Genomic DNA, 22,735 nt, shown 5'->3' with positions numbered 1-22,735 from the left:
AGGCATACGGGCGATTACAGACTACAACTCACCCTCCCCCCCCGGTGGGTGAAGTTGATGCTGACTTTCTAAATGGTCTAAATAACTTCTTTGGGAGGTTCGAGGCACTAAACGGCACTCCAGCAGTTAAAACTGTCCCCCATCAGGAAGAGGAGGTACTCTGCCTTGACTGCGCCGATGTGTTGAAGACCCTGAGGAGAGTCAACCCCCGTAAGGCCCCTGGCCCCGACAACATTCCTGGGCGTGTGTTCAGGGAATGTGCAAGTCAGCTGGCTGGGGTCATCACAGACATTTTTAACACTTCGCTGGGCCAAGCCACAGTGCCAGCGTGCTTTAAGACTGCCTCCATCATTCCGGTGCCGAAGAAACCTCAAATCACCTCATTTAATGATTACCGGCCTGTTGCACTGACTCCGGTCATGATGAAGTGCTTCGAAAGGCTGCTTAAAGATCACATCGTTTCCAGACTCCCCCCATTATTTGACCCGTTCCAGTTTGCCGACCGGCAAAACCGCTCCACTCAGGACGCCATCTCCTCCGTTCTTCACCTGAGCCTGGCTCACCTGGAGGAGAAGAACACCCATGTTCGGATGCTCTTCCTGGACTTCAGCTCAGCGTTTAACACCATCATCCCACAGCATCTAGTAGGAAAATTGGAACACCTGGGCTTCAACACCCCCCTTCGCAACTGGCTGCTAGACTTCCTCACCAACAGACCTCAGTCAGTCCGGGTCGGACAGAACACCTCTGATGTCATCACCCTCAGCACAGGCTCCCCTCAGGGCTGCGTCCTGAGCCCCCTGCTGTTCACCCTGATGACACACGACTGCGTCCCCAGGTTCACCACCAATCACATCGTGAAGTTCGCAGACGACACAACGGTGGTGGGGCTCATCAGAGACAACAACGACCTGGACTACAGAGAGGAGGTGGAGCAGCTGGTGGGCTGGTGCAGAGACAACAGCCTGATCCTGAATGTGGAGAAGATGAAGGAGATCATCGTCGCGCGGACAGAACATTGGACTCCGGTAAACGCAGAGGTGGGGGGCTTTGTATGTATGTGCACGAAAACTGGTGCAACAATGCGACCATCGTAGGCAGCCACTGCTGTCCGGACCTCGAGTACATGGCAGTCAGGTGCCGGCCTTTTTTCCTCCCGAGGGAGCTAGCTGTTGTTATCGTCATTGCTGTTTACATTCCACCCGACGCTGACGTAAGCACGGCACTCTCTCTCCTGCTGAGAGCTGTGAGTGAACAACAACGGGCTCACCCTGATGGCTTCCACATTGTAGCGGGGGATTTTAACAAGGCCAACTTAAAGACTGTTCTGCCGAATTTCCACCAGCACGTAAAGTGTGCTTCACGAGGTGAGAACACCCTGGACCATGTCTACACCAACATCAAACATGCATACAGAGCTATCCCCCTCCCCCACCTCGGGCAATCAGACCATCTGTCCCTCCTGCTCTTCCCTGCCTACACCCCCCTCAGACGCAAACTCAGACCCACCTTAAGGACCATCACCTCCTGGCCTGAGGATGCACTCCACAAACTCAAAGACTGTTTTCAACGGACAGACTGGGACCTGTTCGACCACCAGGAGCTGGGGACACACACAGACACAGTTCTGGGCTACATCCAGTTCTGCGCCAGCAATGTGACTGTGACCAAAACCATCCGGGTCTTCCCTAACCAGAAACCCTGGATGTGCAGCCAGGTCCGCTCTCTCCTCAGAGCCCGCGACACCGCCTTCAGGTCAGGAGACAGAGCTCTGTACAGCGCTGCCAGAGCTGAGCTGAGGAGAGGAGTCAAACGGGCGAAAGCGGACCACAGAAAACGCATCGAGTCCCACCTGTCCAGCAACAATGGCCGCAAGGTGTGGCAGGGCATCCAGGAGATCACCAACTTCAGGGGCAGTGCCGCTCAAGTCGAAGACCAAGGCGCACAGCTGGCAGAGGAGCTAAACAGCTTCTTTGCTCGGTTTGGAACATCCCAGCAGCACTCCCCTGTCCCTGCCCTGCCCCCTCCCCCACCCAGCTCTGACATCACTCCACTCACTGTTCAGGAGCACAAGGTCAGAAAGGTGCTCCTTACAGTGAATCCCAGAAAGGCCACAGGCCCGGATGGGGTCCCCGGCAAGGTGCTGAGGGCATGCGCTGAGGAGCTCGCCCCCACCTTCACCACAATCTTCAACCGCTCCCTGGCCCTAGCAACCGTCCCGCCCTGCCTGAAAACCTCAACCATCATCCCAGTGCCGAAGAAGTCGGCCATCTCTAGCCTGAATGATTACCGGCCAGTGGCCCTCACTCCGATGATCATGAAGTGCTTTGAGAGGCTGGTTCTTCAGCACATCAAGGATTATCTTCCCCCACACCTCGACCCCCACCAGTTTGCATACCGGACCAACAGATCCACAGAAGATGCCATCGCCGTAGCCCTCCATTGTGCGGTGAACCACCTGGAGCAGCAGCAGAGCTATGTCCGGATGCTCTTTGTGGATTACAGTTCGGCATTCAACACCATCCTCCCGGACAGACTCACCACAAAGCTGGACACTCTCGGACTCCCCTCTCTCACATGTGCCTGGATTAATGACTTTCTGACCAACCGACTCCAGGCTGTGAGAGTTGGCTCCCGCCTCTCCTCCACCCGTACGCTGAGCATCGGCTCCCCACAGGGCTGTGTGTTGAGCCCCCTCCTCTTCTGCCTCTACACTCATGATTGCAGACCGGCTCACAAACACAACCGGATTGTCAAGTTCGCCGACGATACCACTGTGGTCGGTCTCATCTCCAATGGCGATGAGGTAGCCTACAGAGAGGAGGTCCTGGAGCTGGTCGACTGGTGCTCTGAGAACAATCTCGCTCTGAACACCAAGAAGACCAACGAGCTCATCATAGACTTCAGAAGACACAGCCCTGAGCCAACTCCCCTCTTCATCAACGGCGAGCAGGTGGAGAGGGTCCACAGCACCAAGTACCTGGGCGTCCACATCTCTGACCGGATCTCCTGGTCAGAGAACATCACCACCATCGTCAAGAAGGCTCAGCAGCGGTTACACTTCCTGAGAGTCCTCAGGAGGTACAACCTCAACACCGACCTGTTGCTGACCTTCTACCGATCTTCCATCGAGAGTCTACTGACCTACTGCATCGTAGTATGGTTCGGCAGCTCCACCGCCGCTGACAGGGAGAAGCTGCAGAGAGTGGTGAAGGCAGCCCAGAGGATCATCGGCCGCCCTCTCCCCTCCCTTACGGACATCTACACTACCCGCTGCCTCAGCAGGGCTAAGGCCATCTCAGCGGACAGCTCCCACCCTGGCTCCGCCCTGTTTGACCTGTTGCCCTCTGGAAGACGCTACAGGCAAATGAAGACCAGGACAAACAGACTCAGAAACAGTTTCTTTCCCCAAGCCATAGCCGCCCTCAACTCCAGCCGACACTGATGACACTTTCCTCCTGCACTATTACTGCACTTTGTCCGCACTACTGTTTCTGATTATTTCATCTACTTTTCTACTAGTCGATTACTTGACTGTTACTTGTGTCTACCTCATGCACTGGATGGAGGTCTCCAATTTCATTGTACTATGTAGAATGACAATAAAGGTTTTCTGATTTCTGATTTCTGATTGATTTCTGACTTCAGGAAAAACCAGCCTCACCACGCTCCACTGATCATCAACAGCTCAGCTGTGGAGGTGGTCAGCAGCACCAAATTCCTGGGGGTCCACATCACAGAAGACCTCACCTGGACTATGAACACTACGGCACTGGTCAAGAGGGCACAGAAGCGCTTGTACTTCCTGCGGAGGATGAGGAGAGCCCACCTGCCCCCACCCATCATGAGGACGTTCTACAGGAGCACCATAGAGAGCATTCTGACAAGCTGACTCTCTGTGTGGTGTGGAGGCTGCACCGCCTCCGATTGGAAGAACGTGAGGAGAGTGGTGAGGACAGCAGAGAGGATCATAGGGGCTCCTCTTCCCTCCATTCAGGACATTTCATCTCAGCGCTGCATGTCCCGTGCCCGTAACATCATCAATGACCCATCACACCCCCACCATGGACTGTTCTCCCTGCTGCCCTCTTGGAAGAGGTTTCGCACAATCCGCTGCAGGTCCACCAGGTTCTGCAACAGCTTTTTCCCTGCTGTCATCAGACTGTTGAACATTAGAACTGTTGAGCTCTAAACTGAACTCTGCATCACACATTCACAGAACTGTACTTTATGACACTACGGAACTCTATCTTGCACTATCTCGCACTACCAACTTTACTGAACTTGTGTAAACCCTTTAAATAGAAGTTTAATACATGGTTTAGCATTCCTCTGCACACTCTTGAATACTGTTTTGCCTACTTGCACTATTGCATAATTAGCACTGCTGCACTTTATACTTATTTGTAATATATATATATACAGTATATGTATATATATATTTTCATAGGATATGTTACTTCTATTCAACTGCAATATCACTACTTTGTTGTAAGCCGTGTGCAACGAAATTTCGTTTTGTATGCACCATGTGCAGACAAGATGACAATAAAGTTTGTCTAAGTCTAAGTCATGTCAGGTCAGCTGTCTGGAGAGAGAGAGAAGTCAGGACCTGCGGGCGGACCACCACCGTGCCACCGCCGCCATGACGGAACTCAAAAGCAAACTCCATGAGGAGAAGCAGAAAAAGTTAGCCGTTACCAGGGAGACATTACTGCGGCAGCATGAAATGGAGCTGATGAGAGTGATCAAAATCAAAGATGGAGAGATCCAGCGACTGAATGCCTTGGTCCTCAGCCTGAGGGACGGCTCCATGGACAAGGTGATCCGCTCAATCCGTGTCTGACTAACCGCACGCCACGTCGGGCTCCGATGCGGCCGCTACCGTATTGTGTAGCTTGTCCCCAGTAAGCGTCGCGGCGCTCCGTTGCGGTCTCAACGGCCCGATGTGGCGCAATGTCTGCTCAGGTGAGGAGCGGGGGCGCTTTGCTGGCGGAAGTGGAGGAGACGCGGCGGTGTCGGGAGACCGAGCGGTGTCGCCTCCACCAGGAGCGCGGAAGAAGCCCTGGCAGCGGCCCAGCAGGCCTGGCAGTCCCGAGCGGCCGAGCTCCGATCGGCTCATCACCAGCATCGGGAGGAGCTGAGCCGAACCAAGAGAGACTGCGAGAGGGAGATCCGCCGACTGGTAGGACTGATCAGATGCGCGGTGCGTGGCTATGTTCCCAATTTCGTTGTATACCTGCAGTGCAATGACACCTAAGGCATTCTATTCTATTCTATTTCACAAGAAGAAAACGTCCGGTTGCTCGCTTCGCTTTTGTCACAGCAATGGTGTTCTAGTCGATTCAAGATAAAAATTGGCCGGTTGCTCTCTTTGTTTTTGTCACAATTCTGGCAAATGAGTTTGCCCGCCTGCCTGAGCGCTCCCCGTTTGTACATCCAGATGGATGAGATCAAGCTGAAAGACAGACAGGTTAGTGTTTTGGATAAATCCCTGGGGCCGGCCACGTCCACCGCCTTCAGCTGCAGACTCAGGCTGCCGAGCAGCAGATCGCTGCCCTGAGGGATTCCCAAAGGGCGGGCCTAAACTACCCTGGAAGTGGGGTCAACGGCGCTACTAGCAATCCTCTTCATAGCGTAAGCCACCTCATCACACACTTGCAGTACGCATGACTTAGTTCGTTGCTGGAGGAAGGTAGCACAAAAACAGTTTTGAACTTTGAACGAGTGGTTGTGTGTGTGTGTTGCGGGGCGTTTTCAGTCTCAGGAGGATCGGGACACGCGAAGGTTTCATCTGAAAATCGCTCAGCTCAGCGCAGTCATCAGGAAACTGGAGGATCGAAACGCCCTGCTTTCTGAAGAGCGCAATGAACTGGTAATTTATTGACGGCACGCTTGAAGGTTTGCGCTACGTTTGTTGCGCGCCATCCAGCGAGGCACCCATTGCGCTTGCTTATTAGTTGAGCGGCGCGGCGAGTCGGTTGCCTGGTAGATGTCTTTTATTGGGAGCCAAAGCCACGATTCCGTTCAAACCGATGCAAAAGGAATGGATACGTTCTGGCCCGCGTGTTGTGCGTCTTTCGCATCCCGCACTTCATGCTTGCAGCTTAAGCGACTGAGAGAAACAGAAAGCCAGTTTCTGCCACTCCTGTACAAAAACAAACGCCTGAGCAGGAAGAATGAAGAACTCTCGCTGGTGCTGTGTCGCCTTGAAAACAAAGTGCGCTTTGTCACCCAGGAGAACGAGGAGATGGCAAGCTTGGTAAGTCGACGCGGACAACGGCGGCGTGCCAACAGAGTCCACTGAATTTGTGTTCCACAGAGAAGGCCTAGTTCGCTCAATGACCTGGAGCGCGGTTGCGGCCAGCAGGACGGTGAAATGGAGTTCCTTCAAGTTGTGGAGCAGCGGCACATCATCGACGACCTGTCCAAGGTCTTCAGGCAGGCGACTCGGTGCACGTACGGCAGCGCCGCGCTCGCTCGCTGTCGCCAGGAAACCTTTTCCGTCCAAAGCTTGGCCGGCGGCCGCCATCCAAAAAATTGGCCCCTTAAATTCCGACCTTTCAAGCAGGAGCATTGTGCGCACGCGTTTGAACACGCTTTAGACTTGTTTTGCCGTTTTCAGCAGCTCAAAGCTCCCGTTTTGTCAGCGCCTTTGCCACTCGCTGTGCGCTGAAAACGACGGACTCGCCCGGCTGCTCAGCCCGTCAACCATGAGCCGCGAGCGCGACGTCATTGTCCGTAGGCAGCTAGTGGCAAAATGCACCCTGTTAGAGTTGCGCTCGCTCCAACTTATTTTGCAAGAACCACACGGGAGACAAGTAAGTTCTTTTGGACACCTGCAGGTGGAGAGTCCATCCGTTGTACGAATGAAGTCTGACTCTCGGCTCCTGCACGAGCATTTTTATTAAGAGAAACAGGGTGGGTGTAAGAGTGGATTGAATAGAGAAAGCCCTTGACCTCTAGTCAAAACATAGCAAGGGATGTTTTACGACTTTGTGTAGGAAGGGATAAGCGATAGGGATAAATAAGGGATAAATAATATTATTTATTACAGGTTGCAGTCAAAGTCAAAGCAACATAATCATACGATAAAGATAATCTGGAAAACCCTGACACACCCTGTAGTTGTCACTTTTGGAAAAGACGAGCGTCCCTCCAATCATCGCCGGTGACGGGTTTTTCAGGCTCTGGAGACAGGACCTCATGTCAGAAATGTCATCGTGAGTCGCGTTTGTTTCTGCGCCGGAGCCGTTCGTTCCCTTTGCATCCAAAGAATCTCAAAGGCGGATTATTTGTGTCGACAGGAGAGAGATTTGCTGCTACGATACCGACGTCGAGAATCTCTGAGGAGGAACAAAGCGTGAGGTCCTGCAAGGTGAGTCTGTTTGTTTGCGGCTGCTTGGTGTTGCGCAAGATGAAATGGCCTTTTTCTCGCTATCGTTCCTCTCGTCGATTCATCGTGAGGTGTCGCTTCAGTTTGTTCAGAGAGATGTTTGCTTCCGCGCCCGCAGGTCATCGAAACATTTTACGGCTACGACGAAGACGTGTTGGTGGACTCGGACGGATCGTCCTTGTCTTTTCACACCGACAGAACCCCCGACACGGAACCCGAAGAGGTAGCCCGCCATTTCTGCCAGCGTATTGGCGCCAAACATTCCTCTTCAGCCTGGAATCGGACTCGTCTTTGCGTCGCGGGTGCTTTGTCGCCGGTCTGACTGATTCTGGTACTAGTGCTGTGTTGCATTGGTGTGTGCATGAGGAGGCGGAGCTTCGCTACCGCCAGCTGACGCAAGAATATCAAGCGCTGCAACGAGCCTACGCTCTGCTAGCCCAGACCAGCGGAGGGGACTACGACGCCGAGAAGGAGATCAAGGTGGCGCCCCTTCCCGCAACCCCCGGCCGGGTCGCAGCCTCCCCGTTCTCACCCAGCCTCGGGTGTTCTCTGGTCTGAAAGGAGGAGGAGGAGCCTCCCTCCTCCTCCTTTCAGACCAGAGAAAAGCTGATGGTAGTGTCAAACGCACCTCTTTCAATAAGGTGCCCCCGGCTTCCCGGTAACGGGTTTGTCTTAGCCGGGTTCGGAGATTCGTCCGTAATCTAACCACCCGAGTTAAATTAACTCCACCGGAATCAATCTAATTTCTGTACGACGCCAATCCCTCTCAAGTCACCCTAAGCTCGAGCCGAGTAACTCAATTCGAGGCAAGACTTCGAAGTGACCGCATCGTATTGATGGCTCCCCGCTAATGTTTGAAGTTCTTATTATGTTACGGATATTTTTAGATGTCTTTGTTAAGACCTCAGGGATTCGTTTGTATAGCGCACCCTAGCACTAGTTTTGCCGAAGTAAATGTCTATATGGGTCCGTTCTACTTGGTCGCTCAAGCAGCGAGCCGACCAACTTGTTAATTCGAAAGAGAATCGAATTAATAAAAGTGTGACAATAATAGCATTTAAGGAGAAAATTAATGCACTTTACGTTATTAATTCTAACTTCTTATATGTAGATCTAGCACTTAACTGTCGGAGTGCTTCACCCCACTTGATTGCTTTAAAAAGAATAACAACTTTCTTAAAACGAATAAAAATGTCTTACTCTATTTAGATTTGTAATTAATTTGGAAGGCAAGTCTATTTTTCGATCGTGTCCTGTTTAACTTTTGACGCGGCCCGACAAAATTAAGAACTGGGCCGCGCCCGACGGACAATCGAAATACTTTTATCCTTCACCAACTCAAATGATCTATTTTAACCATCGTCGTTATTTTATTTAGAGGAAGTAAATTTTCAAACGAATTCACTTTTGACGAAATTCACTCTTCCCTTAAATATCTACGAAAGTTATTTAATTCTCTAACATGTTCGGAGTTACTTTTTACGCGGCCCGTCAAAAGGGGAAACGGGCCTGCGCCCTTCAAATAATTAAATTACTTTCAGTTCTACACCAAACCGATAATCCGATTCAAACACTTCCGTTAATTTATTCAGACGAAGCAAACTTTCAAACGGATTGAAATTCACTCGTGTCTCAAATAACTACGAAAGTTATTCAATTCTCTAAAATTGTCTGATGTTACTTTTATTTATTACGGTCCTATGTTATACCATAATAACCCCCCGCACATTAATCAAATTGTCAAATCAACCCCGAACCATCGATTGTACATTCAGTACAAATCAGCGCACAACAAAGTAGATGAATATACACAACACATTTATTGAAGAAACATGAAATAGAATTACAAATCTTAATCACTCCAGAAACCGAACAATTTCACCCACTGATACCCGTGTTAATAAAATCATTCAATCCCAGAACAATTCGATTGCAAAACACAGTTCATGAAAGAGGGAATCAATTTTTAGCCAAGCAAAGAAATCAAGAAGTAAAAATCACATTTGTGCTTCTCCAAACAATTTATGTCACGACACTATTCTCATAGTGACGGGTCCCTTGATCGAATTGACTAACAATATTGCTTTAAGCTGTTACAGAATACATTTTTAGCCAAGCAAAGAAATCAAAAAGTAAAAATCACATTTGTGCGTCCATGCGTGACTCACAATCCGACACCGTGTTCCTGTTTTATTTCTATTTTAACTTGCTTAGCTTATTTTGGCCCCTTTTTTGGTCTCATGTTTTGGTCTGGCGCCATCTTTTGGACAAATTTGGAATTTCAGCTCTGCCAATTTATTCCTGTGAATAATCCATATTTTACCATTTCCACCATCTCTTCCCCCCATGTTACATGACAGTAGAAATGGGTCACTATCAAAGCAGAGTAGCAGATCTGGAGTCAGCGCTGAAGCAACAAGGACAGGTAAGCTTATCAATGAGCACACCTTTTTCTCAGACAAAATAGCTACATTCTTCAGTCACTCATTCGTCTGGCATTACTGGACCAACCCCCCCCCCCCCCCCCCCCTGAACGTGGCTGGGAAAATGCGGAGAAAAGCAAATGTCATTTTCCAGTCAACCAAATAATTTGTGGATGAAAATGACACAACATTTCAAAGCTGTCCACGCGTTTGTCTCTTCTAGAATGTCAAGTGGGTGGAGGAGAAGCAGCTGCTGCGTCAGAGCAATCAGCAGTTGGCCGAAAAGGTGACGGAAAGAAAGGCGCTGGGCGGAGTCGCTTGGCGTCACACCCGTCCGGAAGCCCCGCAGATGAGGTCTGACTGTCTTTTCAGGTCAGGCGGATGGAGGCGGAAGAAGCGCGTCTGAAAGAGCACATCCAGGATATCCGAGACCAAAACGAACTGCTTGAGTTCCGCATCCTGGAGCTGGAGGTGGGAAGACTCGCACAAGCGTGTTGAGGCCAGAGATGTGACGGACGGACGGACGGACGGACGGACGGACGGACGGACGGATGGATGCATGCCTCTGCCTTTCAGGAGAGGGAGTGGCGCTCCCCCGTCTTGAAGTTTCTGCAAGTCCGTTTCCCAGACGGCCTCAGCCCTTTGCAGATCTACTGCGAGGCCGACGGCGTGAGCGTACGTAAGGCGTCCCTCGCAACCCTAACCTTAACCTGAGGTCCCAGAACACCTTACATTGCTCCTTGCGCCTTTCCCCAGGACATCGTCATCAGTGATCTGATGAAGAAGCTGGACATCCTGGGCGATAACGCCGTAAGTGTATGTCGAACTCCTTATGTTCGCACTCCACGAGACTCGGCGGCTCAAATGTGACTTTTGGAAGGCTTTGCGCTGAAAGAACCTTGTTGACGCTGTGCCTTTGGGCTCTTGCAGAATCTCACCAACGAGGAGCAGGTGGTCGTGATTCACGCCAGGACCCTTCCCACCCTAGCCGAGAAGGTAACGCGCACGTCCACGCACGCTCTCGCATTCTGCTTATGTGACAGCAGCCTTTCCTCAGTGGTTAGAATACATCAAAGTGACCAAGTCAGCACTTCAACAGAAGATGTTGGACATTGAAAGTGAGAAGGTAGACAGACACGCGACATCAGCCAAGGGGAACTCGGGGCAATGTGCCCCAACAATTCTGACCTTGAGCTGTGCTAGGATATGTTCTGCAACCAGAAGGGCTACCTGGATGAAGAGTTGGACTTCAGGAAGCGTTCCATGGACCAGGCTCATAAGGTAAGCCGCCCTCAAATCTCCCGCCGGACCACTGATGGACGAGGATTGCGGCCCAGAGGATCATGGAGCTGGAGGCCATGTTGTACGAGGCGCTACCGCAGCGGGACTGCCCCGCCACGGACGGCGAAAAAGCCAGCCACGCTGGCGTGTATGACGTGCTGACGGCGGATCAGAGACAAGAGCTTAGGAGCGCCGTGGACCAATGGAAGCGAGCCCTGATGTGGGAGTTGAGGGAGCGCGACGCTTGCATCCTCCAAGAGAGAATGGATCTGCTGCACAGCGCGCAACAGGTAAGGGCCCAAAGCCAGCCCGGCACTTACTTGCACGCTTACTGGCTTTTGAAGGCTACTTTCCATTTGTCCGTCCTAGAGGAACAAAGAGCTGAAAGAATTCATCGAAGCTCAGAAGAGACAAATCAAACAATTGGAGGAGAAGTTTCTGTTTCTCTTTCTAGTCTTCTCCTTGGCCTTCATTCTGTGGCCCTAACACCAGCTGGTGAGTGAGCTCCAGCGGCACCGCACTCGACACCTCCGATACACTGCCAGCCGGTCTCAGACGTTGGCAGACGCTCCGATGCCGACGTATACCCCCCGCCACGGTGACAGAGGCACCGCGTCACACCGGCGCTCATCCAATCAGAAGGCAGGAAAGGCAAATTCACATGCAGGGCACTCTTGAACCAGAAGAGAGCGCCACAAAAAACGGTTGTTGCCCCAAACGCGCACTAAAAAGGGTCAGAATAACAAGAGTCCCACCGGCCAGCCGGGGCCACCCGTCCATCCATTTCTTCAGGGGGGGAAAAAATTGGAGTCACCGGTGAGTACATTTTGCATTTAGCTCTGCTTTTCTGCTTCTGTCTTCAAGTGTGTGGCATCCTGCGACCAAAGATTCAGCCAACCCCAAAGCGGTTGACCTCAACGTCCCACCACCATTCCTACCAGAGCAGGTGACGTGATGCTTTGGACATCCTTCCGTCTCAGATGCCCAAAAGTACTCTTTGCCACATCTGCGGCAATACGGTGTCTTTTCAAAGGTGCAAATAAATCCAGCGTGGGCGGAACACGCACGTCTTCGGTTTTTCCCGCTTTGTTTGTGTGACAGCTGTTGTGAAAATTTTACACAAATAAAGTTGTATAGTACAGGTTTGGCCAAGCCGCAACTCCCGAACCGCATGCGGCTCTTTTATGTTCATATCAACATTTGTGTGTGTGTGTGTAGGTGTGTGTGTGTGTGGGGGGGGGGTTGTGCGTGTTGGCTTCACTTGAGTTCAATTTAGTATTTTCGTCAAAAGCGCATGTGGTGAAATTCCACAAAGTAGGATGGGCAAACACATTCCAGTAAACTATTAGTGTCAATTGGGCTCTCGAAATGGCAGGGAAAAGATGCACAGCAAAACGAAAATATGTAGATGAACACAGGACGTTTTTATCAGAGTGGGAAAGTTTCTATTTTTTGTTGAACGTGATGGCAAACCATTCTGCCTGATACGTCAGACCTCAGCGCATTTCAAAGATTCAAATCTTCAGCGCCATGCACTTCAGCTCACTCCATGCTAACATTGATCAGGCGTCGAACCCGCAACATCATGCTTAAGAGGTGGACATGCTAACCAGTGCGCCATTATGTCAACGCATAACAACTGTAAGAACTTCCGCCGGAATTCAAATCCGCGGGGAGAGTTAACTTGTTTAAAAGGGAGTGGGCAGAAGAATTATTTAATTTATTTAAATCTATTTGGAGTGTGCGCCATTATGTCAATGCATAACAACTGTAAGTCTACTAAACAAAACAGCGGTTGCTATATGACGTCTGCCACGTCGTGGTCACGTGACGCGGACGTGACGTCGACGCCTACTTTACATCCCACCGATCACAGGACCCCTCGGCTGCATAACCGCGCCCCCTTCCCAACCAATCGGATTTGCTATACGCGAAAACTACGCCAATGGGCGGAACTTCCGCCAAAATTTAAATCCGTGGGCGTGGCTCGCAACAGGAAGTAGGAAAATGGCGATGTTGACAAAGACAAGAGAAATATTTTTATTTTCTGCTTGCAACTGGACCGTCCAGAGCGTACACGGTAAGTACAACTAATCGTTTTTAAAAAGAAGTACTTTTGTTGCCCTGAAAAGCGAGTGAGTGTGGCGTTTGGGGGGAACGTCGAATTTCGACGATTCTTTCTGGTCAACGGTTGTAAATGATTGCGTTGATTAAAAAAGAAAACTTGATGTAACTCTACTTTTAACTGCCGTTTCAGATAAGCGGGTATTACGTCGCAGTCATGTGCCGCGGATATGACGTAATTGGCTGAACTTCCACCAAAATTCAAATCTGTTGGCGCGATGGCCGTGAGCCACTGAGCAACGACGAATATCAACAGAAATATCTTTATTTTCTGCTTGCAACTGGACCGTCTACAGCGCACACGGTAAGTAACACTCATTGTGTTTAAAGAGATTTACGTTTGTAATAGCAACGTGTAGCTGAGGCGCTAGCAGAAGTGTAGCCGCGTTGCGTTGTACGTGTGAATATTGGTCCAGGCGAAATGTTAATGTTTAATTTCATTCCTTTAAGTTCCACGGTGTTTGTTGGCTGCAAGTTTTCCACTGCAAGAAGAGGCTCGTATCATTGACCAGGAGCGAGCTACAATGGTGAGTAGCCATAACATTTATGTTAAACACTTCCTATTTCATGTCTAACAGTACTTGATTTAACAAATAACCATAAATAAATACAGTGTGGGCACTGAAGTTAACATATGTGATTATACTGCCTAATCTGTCACCGAGTATATTGTTGCAAAGTAATATAAGATCCAAAGTTGTAATTCAGAATAGTTTTCAAAAGAAGGCCATTAGAATTATATACAAGTCTGATTACCCTGAACATAACAACAAGCTATTAATTAAATCACAAATTCTTCAATTCAAAGATTTGGTAGATTATCAGACAAATAATGTCTAACAGTAATTGATTTAACACATCACGATAAGTAGATTGAGTGTGGGCACTCTCAAGTTAACATATGTGATTATACTGCCTAATCTGTTACAGAGTAATGTACAAGTAATGTAGAATAGATCCAAAGTAGTAATCCAGAATAGTTTTGAAAAGGCCATTAGAATTATAAACAAATCTGATTACCTTGAACTAAGTGTTGAATATGTCCTATGAAGTCAAAATTTGGCACCATCATGTGGTGAAATTTGGAATTGCATCACATCCAATTTTGCCAGGGAACAAACAGATTAAATAAATCTTAGTCTTAAATAAGCCACTCCTTCTCAAACAAGTAAACTCTGCCCATTTTGCGCAGTAGATGTTCTGTTAATATCTAGTATTTATACAAAGTCATAATTTAAATTGCTTTTAACCTTCATTCGTCGCTTCAACCAACATTACTCGCTCTTATTACCAACTTGTATCGATTTAACTGAGCGTTTAATACTTCCTATCAGGTCTCAAGTCAAGATTTGGCAAAATACAATTTCAGCAAATCCAATTTTGCCAGGCAACAAAAAGATTAAATAAACTAAATAAGTCTTCTTCCCATTAAATAAATCAGAAAAGTCTGTCTTGTAACCAGTCCTCTTCAAACAAGTAAAGTCTGCCCGTTTTGTGCCGTAGATTTTGTGTCTATGCCTAGTATTTATACAAAATCATAATTTAAACGACTTCGTTCCTTCATTCACTTTGGAAATTTGGAATTGCAGCAAATCGAATTTTGCCAGGGAACAAAAATAGATCAATTAAACTAAATAAGTCTTCTTCCCATTAAATAAATTAAAAAAGTCTGTCTTGTAACCAGTCCTTTTCAAACAAGTAAAGTCTGCCCATTTTGTGCCGTAGATTTTGTGTTTATGCCTAGTATTTATACAAAATCATAATTTAAAGGATTTCATTCCTTCATTCACTTTGGAAATTTGGAATTGCGGCACATCAAATTTTGCCTGGGAAGAAAAGTAGATTAAATAAATTTAATAAGTCTTACTACTTCCCAATAAATAAATTAAATACGTTTTGTTCCCACTCCTTTTCAAAAAAGTAGTTTAAAACGAGGGCCCTTCACTCAACCTTTAACCTCAACCCCGCACGTCACATTGTGTTGTATCTGTGAATGTTGGTTGTGGCCAAATGATAGTTTTCTTTCATTCGTTTAGGTTCCACGGTGTTTGTTGGCTATATGTTTTCCACTGTCAGAAGGATGAAAATACAAAGTACAACGCTTGGACGTGGGCGACGACATCACCGGTGAGTCCTTCCTTCCTATTTATTTACCTTCTAGGTGCTAGAGGCTAAGTGTTAGAAGCTAAGTGTTAGAGGCAACACAATACGAACAACACAACACAATACGAACGACTCAACACAATATGAACAACTCAACACAATATGAACAACACAACAAAATACGAACAACACAATACCAACAACACAATACGAACAACACAACACAATACGAACAACACAACACATTACGAACAACACAACACAATACGAACAACACAACGATACCGCACTGAACAACACGATACCGCACTGAACAACACGATACCGCACTGAACAACACGATACCGCACTGAACAACACCATGCCGCACTGAACAACACCATGCCGCACCGAACAACACCATGCCGCACCGAACAACACCATGCCGCACTGAACAACACCATGCCGCACTGAACAACACCATGCCGCACTGAACAACACCATGCCGCACTGAACAACACCATGCCGCACTGAACAACACCATGCCGCACTGAACAACACCATGCCGCACTGAACAACGCCATGCCGCACTGAACAACACCATGCCGCACTGAACAACACCATGCCGCACTGAACACCATCCCGCACCGAACAACACCATCCCGCATCGAACAACACCATGCCGCACCGAACAACACCATGCCGCACTGAACAACACCATCCTGCACTGAACAACACTATCCCGCACTGAACAACACCATCCTGCACTGAACAACACCATGCCGCACTGAACAACACCATCCCGCACTGAACAACACCATGCCGCACTGAACAACACCATGCCGCACTGAACAACACCATGCCGCACTGAACAACACCATGCCGCACTGAACACCACCATGCCGCACTGAACAACACCATGCCGCACTGAACAACACCATGCCGCACTGAACAACACCATGCCGCACTGAACAACACCATCCCGCACTGAACAACACCATGCCGCACTGAACAACACCATGCCGCACTGAACAACACCATGCCGCACTGAACTACACCATGCCGCACTTAACAACACCATGCCGCACTGAACAACACCATGCCGCACTGAAGAGCACCATGCCGCACTGAACAACACCATGCCGCACTGAACTACACCATGCCGCACTGAACAACACCATGCCGCACTTAACAACACCATGCCGCACTGAACAACACCATGCCGCACTGAACAACACCATGCTGCACTGAACTACACCATGCCATACTGAACAACATGACGCCGCACTGAACAACACGACGCCGCACAGAACAACACGACGCCGCACAGAATAACACAATACCGCACAAAACAACACAATACCGCACAAACAGTTTTAGATAATATTATGTCGCAGTCATGTGACGCGGACATGATGTCAATAGGCGGAACTCACGGCAAAATTATAATCCGTGGGCGTGACTTGCAACAGGAAGTAGGAAAGCGGCAATGCTTGCAAACAAGACACAGCGGTTAGTAACACGACAACTAACAAGACAAATATTTTTGTTTTCAGCTTGCAACTTGACCGTCTAGAGCGTACAAGGTAATTACAACTCGTTGTTTTGAAAAATATGTTTTTTTGTGTAGCCCTGAAAAGCGAGGGAGTGTGGCGTTTGGGAGGAACGTCGAACTCGGCGTCTGCTTCCAGCCACAGATGCCAAATTTCGACGATTATTTCGACTGGTCAACGGTTGTAAATTATTGCGTTGATTAAAAACTTATCCTCGGTTATCCGTGGCTAAAACACCACAACCCTGCAATAAACTGGGAGTCAGGGGAGATAAAGGGGTGGGCATCCCAGTGCCAAGTATCGTGTGTCAAACCGAACCCTTCGATCGAGTCCCCATGCACTTCTCCCTCGGACTTTGCGTCTCCTGAACCAGAGTTCAGAGCTCCGGATCTAAACCAAGTACCCAAATGCTACCATCAACTTGCGGAGGTATTTAGCAAAGCCAAGGCGAGCTCCTTACCACCCCACCGTCCCTACGACTGCGCCATAGACCTATTGCTCGGTGCTTCGATCCCCAAGGGGAGACTTTATTCCCTTTCGGGCCCCGAAAAGAAGGCCTTAAATGACTATATTGACGCGTCACTTAAAGCGGGTCTGATCATGCCGTCATCATCGCCTGCAGGGGCCGGGTTTTTCTTTGTGGGGAAGAAAGACGGAACCCTGCGCCCCTGCATAGATTACAGTCCCCTCAACCAGATCACTATAAAGAATCGGTACCCCCTCCCACTCATGTCGGCCGTGTTTGATCAGTTGCAGCAGGCTCGGGTATTCACCAAGTTAGATTTGCGTAACGCGTATCACCTCGTGCGCATTCGGGAAGGTGATGAGTGGAAGACGGGCTTCAACACCCCCCGGGGACACTTTGAATACCGGGTAATGCCGTTCGGCCTCACCAATGCCCCCGCGGTCTTCCAGGCCATGATCAATGACGTTCTGAGTGATTTCTTAGACCACTTTGTTTTCGTTTACTTGGATGACATCTTAATTTATTCACCAGATTTGAGGACCCATGAGAGTCATGTTAAGTCGGTCCTGCAACGGCTCCTGGACCATCGACTTTATGTAAAGGCCGAAAAGAGCGAGTTCCATGCAGAAACGATATCGTTCCTTGGCTTCATCATAGCCCCAGGGAAGGTCCAGATGGACCCAGCCAAAGTAAGCGCGGTGACCCAATGGCCGGTACCGGATAGCCGCAAAAGAGTGCAGCAATTTCTGGGATTTGCTAACTTTTATAGACGATTCATACGAGGCTTCAGCGCCACCGAGGCTCCCCTGCACGCTCTCACCTCCCCGACAGTTCCGTTTCGCTGGACGGCGGAGGCTGAAGCCGCCTTCCAGGAGCTGAAGAGGCGGTTCACCACCGCTCCAATCCTTACCTTGCCCGACCCATCTCGTCAGTTCGTGGTGGAGGTTGATGCCTCCAGTCAGGGAATCGGCGCCATCCTGTCTCAGAGATCCCAGGTCGACAACAAGCTCCATCCATGCGCCTTTTTGTCCCGACGGCTGACCCCCGCGGAGCAGAACTATGACGTCGGAGATCGGGAATTGTTAGCAAATTCAAAACGGCTCTTGAAGAATGGAGACACTGGCTGGAGGGAGCCCAACACCCCTTTCTGGTTTGGACCGATCACAAGAACCTGCAATATATCAAGGAGGCCAAGCGATTGAACTCCCGCCAGGCTTGTTGGTCCCTCTTCTTTAACCGTTTCCATTTCACGTTGTCTTACAGACCGGGGGCCAAGAACACCAAACCTGATGCGCTGTCACGCATCTACAGCCCAGACCCGGTGTCCACAGAGCCAGAGCCCATTCTCCCCCCTCACTGCGTGGTGGGAGCCGTAACCTGGCCCATAGAGGACTTGGTGAAGCGGGCAAACCACGATGATCCACCCCCTAGGGGAAGTCCCGAGAATAGACTGTTTGTTCCGCCCCAACTACGATCCCAAGTGATCCACTGGGCGCACACCTCCCGGCTCACGTGTCACCCGGGCGTGCGAAGAACCCTGCACGTCATCCAACAAAGATTCTGGTGGCCCTCCATGGGGGCGGACGTCCGGGAGTATGTTGCAGCCTGTTCCATCTGTGCGCGGAGTAAGAACACTCCGGGTGGGGTTGCTGCAGCCTCTCTCCATTCCCTCTCGACCATGGGCCGACATCTCTGTGGATTTTGTCACGGGACTGCCGGTGTCTAGCGGTAAGACGACGATACTCACCGTCGTGGATAGGTTCTCCAAGATGGCCCACTTCATTGCCCTGCCCAAATTACCTTCGGCCAAACGTACGGCAGTAGTTCTCATGGACCACGTCTGCAGGATTCATGGATTTCCTCGGACGTCGTGTCAGATAGGGGCCCCCAGTTCGTGTTCCGCTTTTGGAGGGCTTTCTGCAAGCTTATAGGGGCCACCGTGAGCCTCACTTCGGGCTACCACCCGGAAGCGAACGGCCAAGCAGAACGCATTAACCAACAGCTGGAAATGGGCCTCCGCTGTTTGGTAACCCAGAACCCCTCGTCGTGGAGTCAAAACTTGACCTGGGTAGAGTACGCCCATAACTCCCTTCCCATCACGGCGACCGGGATGTCCCCCTTCATGTGCGTCTTTGGATACCAGCCCCTGCTCTTCCCCGACAGCGAGCCGGAGGTGTCAGTTACCTCGGCGTGCGCCGTGGTGAGACGCTGTCGGCGCATCTGGGCAGCGGCAAGGGCCATACTGGTCCGCCAGGGCGACAGGGTGAAGAGGATGGCTGACCGGAGACGTCGTCCGGCACCTGTCTACCGGCCCGGCCAGCGGGTCTGGCTGTCCGCCCGGGACCTTCCCCTCCAGGTGGGCTCCAGGAAGCTGGCCCCCCGTTTTGTAGGGCCGTTTCCGATCTCCAAGGTCGTCGGTCCAGCGGCTGTGCGACTCCGTCTGCCTCGGTCCCTTGCGGTGCATCCCACCTTCCACGTCGGGAAGGTCAAGCCGGTTAGGGAGAGTGGGATGGTGCCGGCTCCCGCGGCACCCCCGCCTACGCGGACGGTGGGGGGTGGGCCTACCTACACAGTTAAGAAGTTGCTGGACGTGCGCCGGAAGGGCCGGGGCTGGCAGTTCCTGGTGGACTGGGAGGGTTACGGGCCAGAGGAGCGGCAATGGGTGCCGCGTAGCTATATCCTGGATCCCGGGCTACTAGATGACTTTTACGCGGCTCACCCCGATGCTCCGGGTCCGTCTGGGATCCGGCCCTAGAGGGGGGGGTTATGTCATGCTGTCATGTGTCGTCCGGATCACTTCCTGTTTTATTGTGTGATTTTCCTCTCGTTCCAGTCGGTGTGTCCTTCCCCTGTGCGTCCGGTCACGTGAACCCCTGATTCCAAGTGTGTGCACCTGCGTCAATGACCAACTGTCTTCACCTGTGTTCCCCTCCTGTGTCCATATAACCCGCGTCTTTCCCAGTATCCAGTGCCAGTGCGTCTTGCCTTGTAAGAACACTAGCGATCACGAAACCCTCGAGTTCCACGTACAAGCCTTGTTTGAGCGACTTTGATCCCCGATGTTAACTTGGTTACATCGCTATCTTGTTTTTGTATTTCCCTCGGTTCGAGGTGCTTTGATTTCCCCTTTTTCTCCCTCGGTTCGAGGCGCCTTAGTTTTCCCTTTTTTCCCTCCTATTGAGGCGTTTTTTGTTCGACTATCAGTGGAGACAATAAAAGCCTTTTTGGACATTGAAGTCTCTGCATTCGAATCCTCTCCCTGCTCTGCACCTGACATAAACTAAAAAGTGGTTGAAAGTAAAAGTTTACACTATCAAAAAAACAATACTTACCTGGATAACCTGAAACAGAAAAACACACAGTTATACTTACCTATGCCGAGTTCACATATTCACACCCAATCGGTACCTGCAAGAAAAGAGCAAAAACAACAAGTTAATAAGCTAAAATGAGTAGATGGAAAATTATCCGGAACGAAACGCAAATTGCTGACATGAAACACATATAAGGACCGCTCGGAGCAGGAAATTCAGTCTCGATGCGGCCATGAAGGAGGAAACAGCTCCACATGCAACAAAACTAAATTTAGCTTCCATTCCCGTGTGCCAGACCTGAGGAAGGCACAAAAGATGCCGAAACGTTGTCGATGGCCACACGGAGGAAATAAAAGGGAGCGCAAACTAGCGCCGATAGGAAAACAATTAGACGCAAAATTATAATTTACCCACGCTCTACCCAGATAGGAGAGCGGATGGATGCCGCACAGAGCAAGATGCTCTCGCTCCACCCAGATAGGGGAGTCGATGAATTAAGTGCGAGGTACGACTAATTTGACCGCAAATGCAGCTGTCAATCTATCATGCCAAGTCGAGACTCATTTATTACATATATAACAAAGGCGACCGGATAGGCAAAGTGCAAACACAAAAACAAACAACAAATACAAAGCAAATACATGTTTATTAAGCCCAACATGGCCTGACCAGCATGGCTGGCGCAGCCACGACGGACAGGTTGCTCTGGGGCTGGATGTGGGACGTGGGCGTGGATGGTAGGACCGTGCCTTTGCTCCTCTCCTTCGGGGGAGGAACTCCCTTCTTAATCCTAACTCGCCTGTGCCACCTCCACTGCCCCCCCACGTTTCCAGTTTCCATTGAGCTCCTGCTGCGTCTGTGCGCTGTCCCCTAAACCGATCCTACCCTAACCCTAACCTAACCCCAAACCCTAACCCCAACCCTAACCCTAATCCAAATCCCTCCCTGACTCCCATTATGAAAAAAATTTCAACCTGGAAGTCAAAAAATGGAAATTAAGAAGTCAAAAATTTGAACACAAACACGAAATTGAATATAAACTAAAAAGTGGTTGAAAGTAAAAATTTACACTATCAAAAAAAACAATACTTACCTGGATAACCTGAAACAGAAAAACACACAGTTATACTTAACTATGCCGAGTTCACATATTCACACCCAATCGGTACCTGCAAGAAAAGAGCAAAAACAACAAGTTAATAAGCTAAAATGAGTAGATGGAAAATTATCCGGAACGAAACGCAAATTGCTGACATGAAACACATATAAGGACTGCTCGGAGCAGGAAATTCAGTCTCGATGCGGCCATGAAGGAGGAAACAGCTCCACATGCAACGAAACTAAATTTAGCTGCAATTCCCGTGTGCCAGACCTGAGGAAGGCACAAAAGATGCCGAAACGTTGTCGATGGCCACACGGAGGAAATAAAAGGGAGCGCAAACTAGCGCCGATAGGAAAACAATTAGGTGCAAAATTATAATTTACTCACGCTCTACCCAGATAGGAGAGCGCATGGATGCCGCACAGAGCAAGATGCTCTCGCTCCACCCAGATAGGGGAGTCGATGAATTAAGTGCGAGGTACGACTAATTTGACCGCAAATGCCGCTGTCAATCTATCATGCCAAGTCGAGACTCATTTATTACATATATAACAAAGGCGACTGGATAGGCAAAGTGCAAACACAAAAACAAACAACAAATACAAAGCAAATACATGTTTCTTAAGCCCAACTTGGCCTGATCAGCATGGCTGGCGCAGCCACGACGGACAGGGTGCTCTGGGGCTATTTTCTGGCACTAAGGTCATTTCTGCCTACAAGCGGAACAAGAGTCTGGCAGATATTTTGATCCGGGCAAAATTGCCAACATTGAAGTGGGACAAACCCTTATTGTTGGACACTCAATTCAAGAGACTAAATTTCATTAAAAATATAGAAATGGGAACAGTATTTGGAATTGACCAGGGAATCAACCCAAAATCTAGAAATTGTGTTTATGTTATTTTTTGTAACAAATGTGGGATCCAATATGTTGGCGAATCACGAAACAATTTGTCCACACGCATGTATCAGCATCGGTATAATGTGAAGAACA

At 49.6% G+C, this 22,735-nt stretch overlaps 1 protein-coding gene across 1 annotated transcript; it reads left to right on the top strand.

Moving 5' to 3' along the window:
• The first annotated feature begins 9,760 nt into the window (after nucleotides 1-9,760).
• LOC125985979 (janus kinase and microtubule-interacting protein 3-like) lies at nucleotides 9,761-10,357 on the top strand. Its single transcript, XM_049749310.2, has 3 exons — nucleotides 9,761-9,821; nucleotides 10,043-10,105; nucleotides 10,192-10,357. Exons 1-3 carry the CDS (start codon nucleotides 9,762-9,764, stop codon nucleotides 10,315-10,317), a joined length of 249 nt encoding a protein of 82 aa, XP_049605267.2. The 5' UTR covers nucleotide 9,761; the 3' UTR covers nucleotides 10,318-10,357.
• The last annotated feature ends 12,378 nt before the right edge of the window (nucleotides 10,358-22,735 follow it).

Source organism: Syngnathus scovelli, chromosome 18 (assembly GCF_024217435.2).
Source record: "Syngnathus scovelli strain Florida chromosome 18, RoL_Ssco_1.2, whole genome shotgun sequence".
Taxonomy (NCBI): domain Eukaryota; kingdom Metazoa; phylum Chordata; class Actinopteri; order Syngnathiformes; family Syngnathidae; genus Syngnathus; species Syngnathus scovelli.
Note: the sequence above shows the minus strand (reverse complement) of the source record. Positions and strands in the feature narration are given on the sequence as shown.

Bases quoted from the DNA above. Each gene is read 5' to 3' on its own strand.
- LOC125985979 (XM_049749310.2), top strand. From the start codon at position 9,762: ATGGGTCACTATCAAAGCAGAGTAGCAGATCTGGAGTCAGCGCTGAAG. The intron at 9,822-10,042 runs GTAAGCTTATCA...TGTCTCTTCTAG, and splicing joins CGCTGAAGCAACAAGGACAG to AATGTCAAGTGGGTGGAGGA. The intron at 10,106-10,191 runs GTGACGGAAAGA...CTGTCTTTTCAG, and splicing joins ATCAGCAGTTGGCCGAAAAG to GTCAGGCGGATGGAGGCGGA.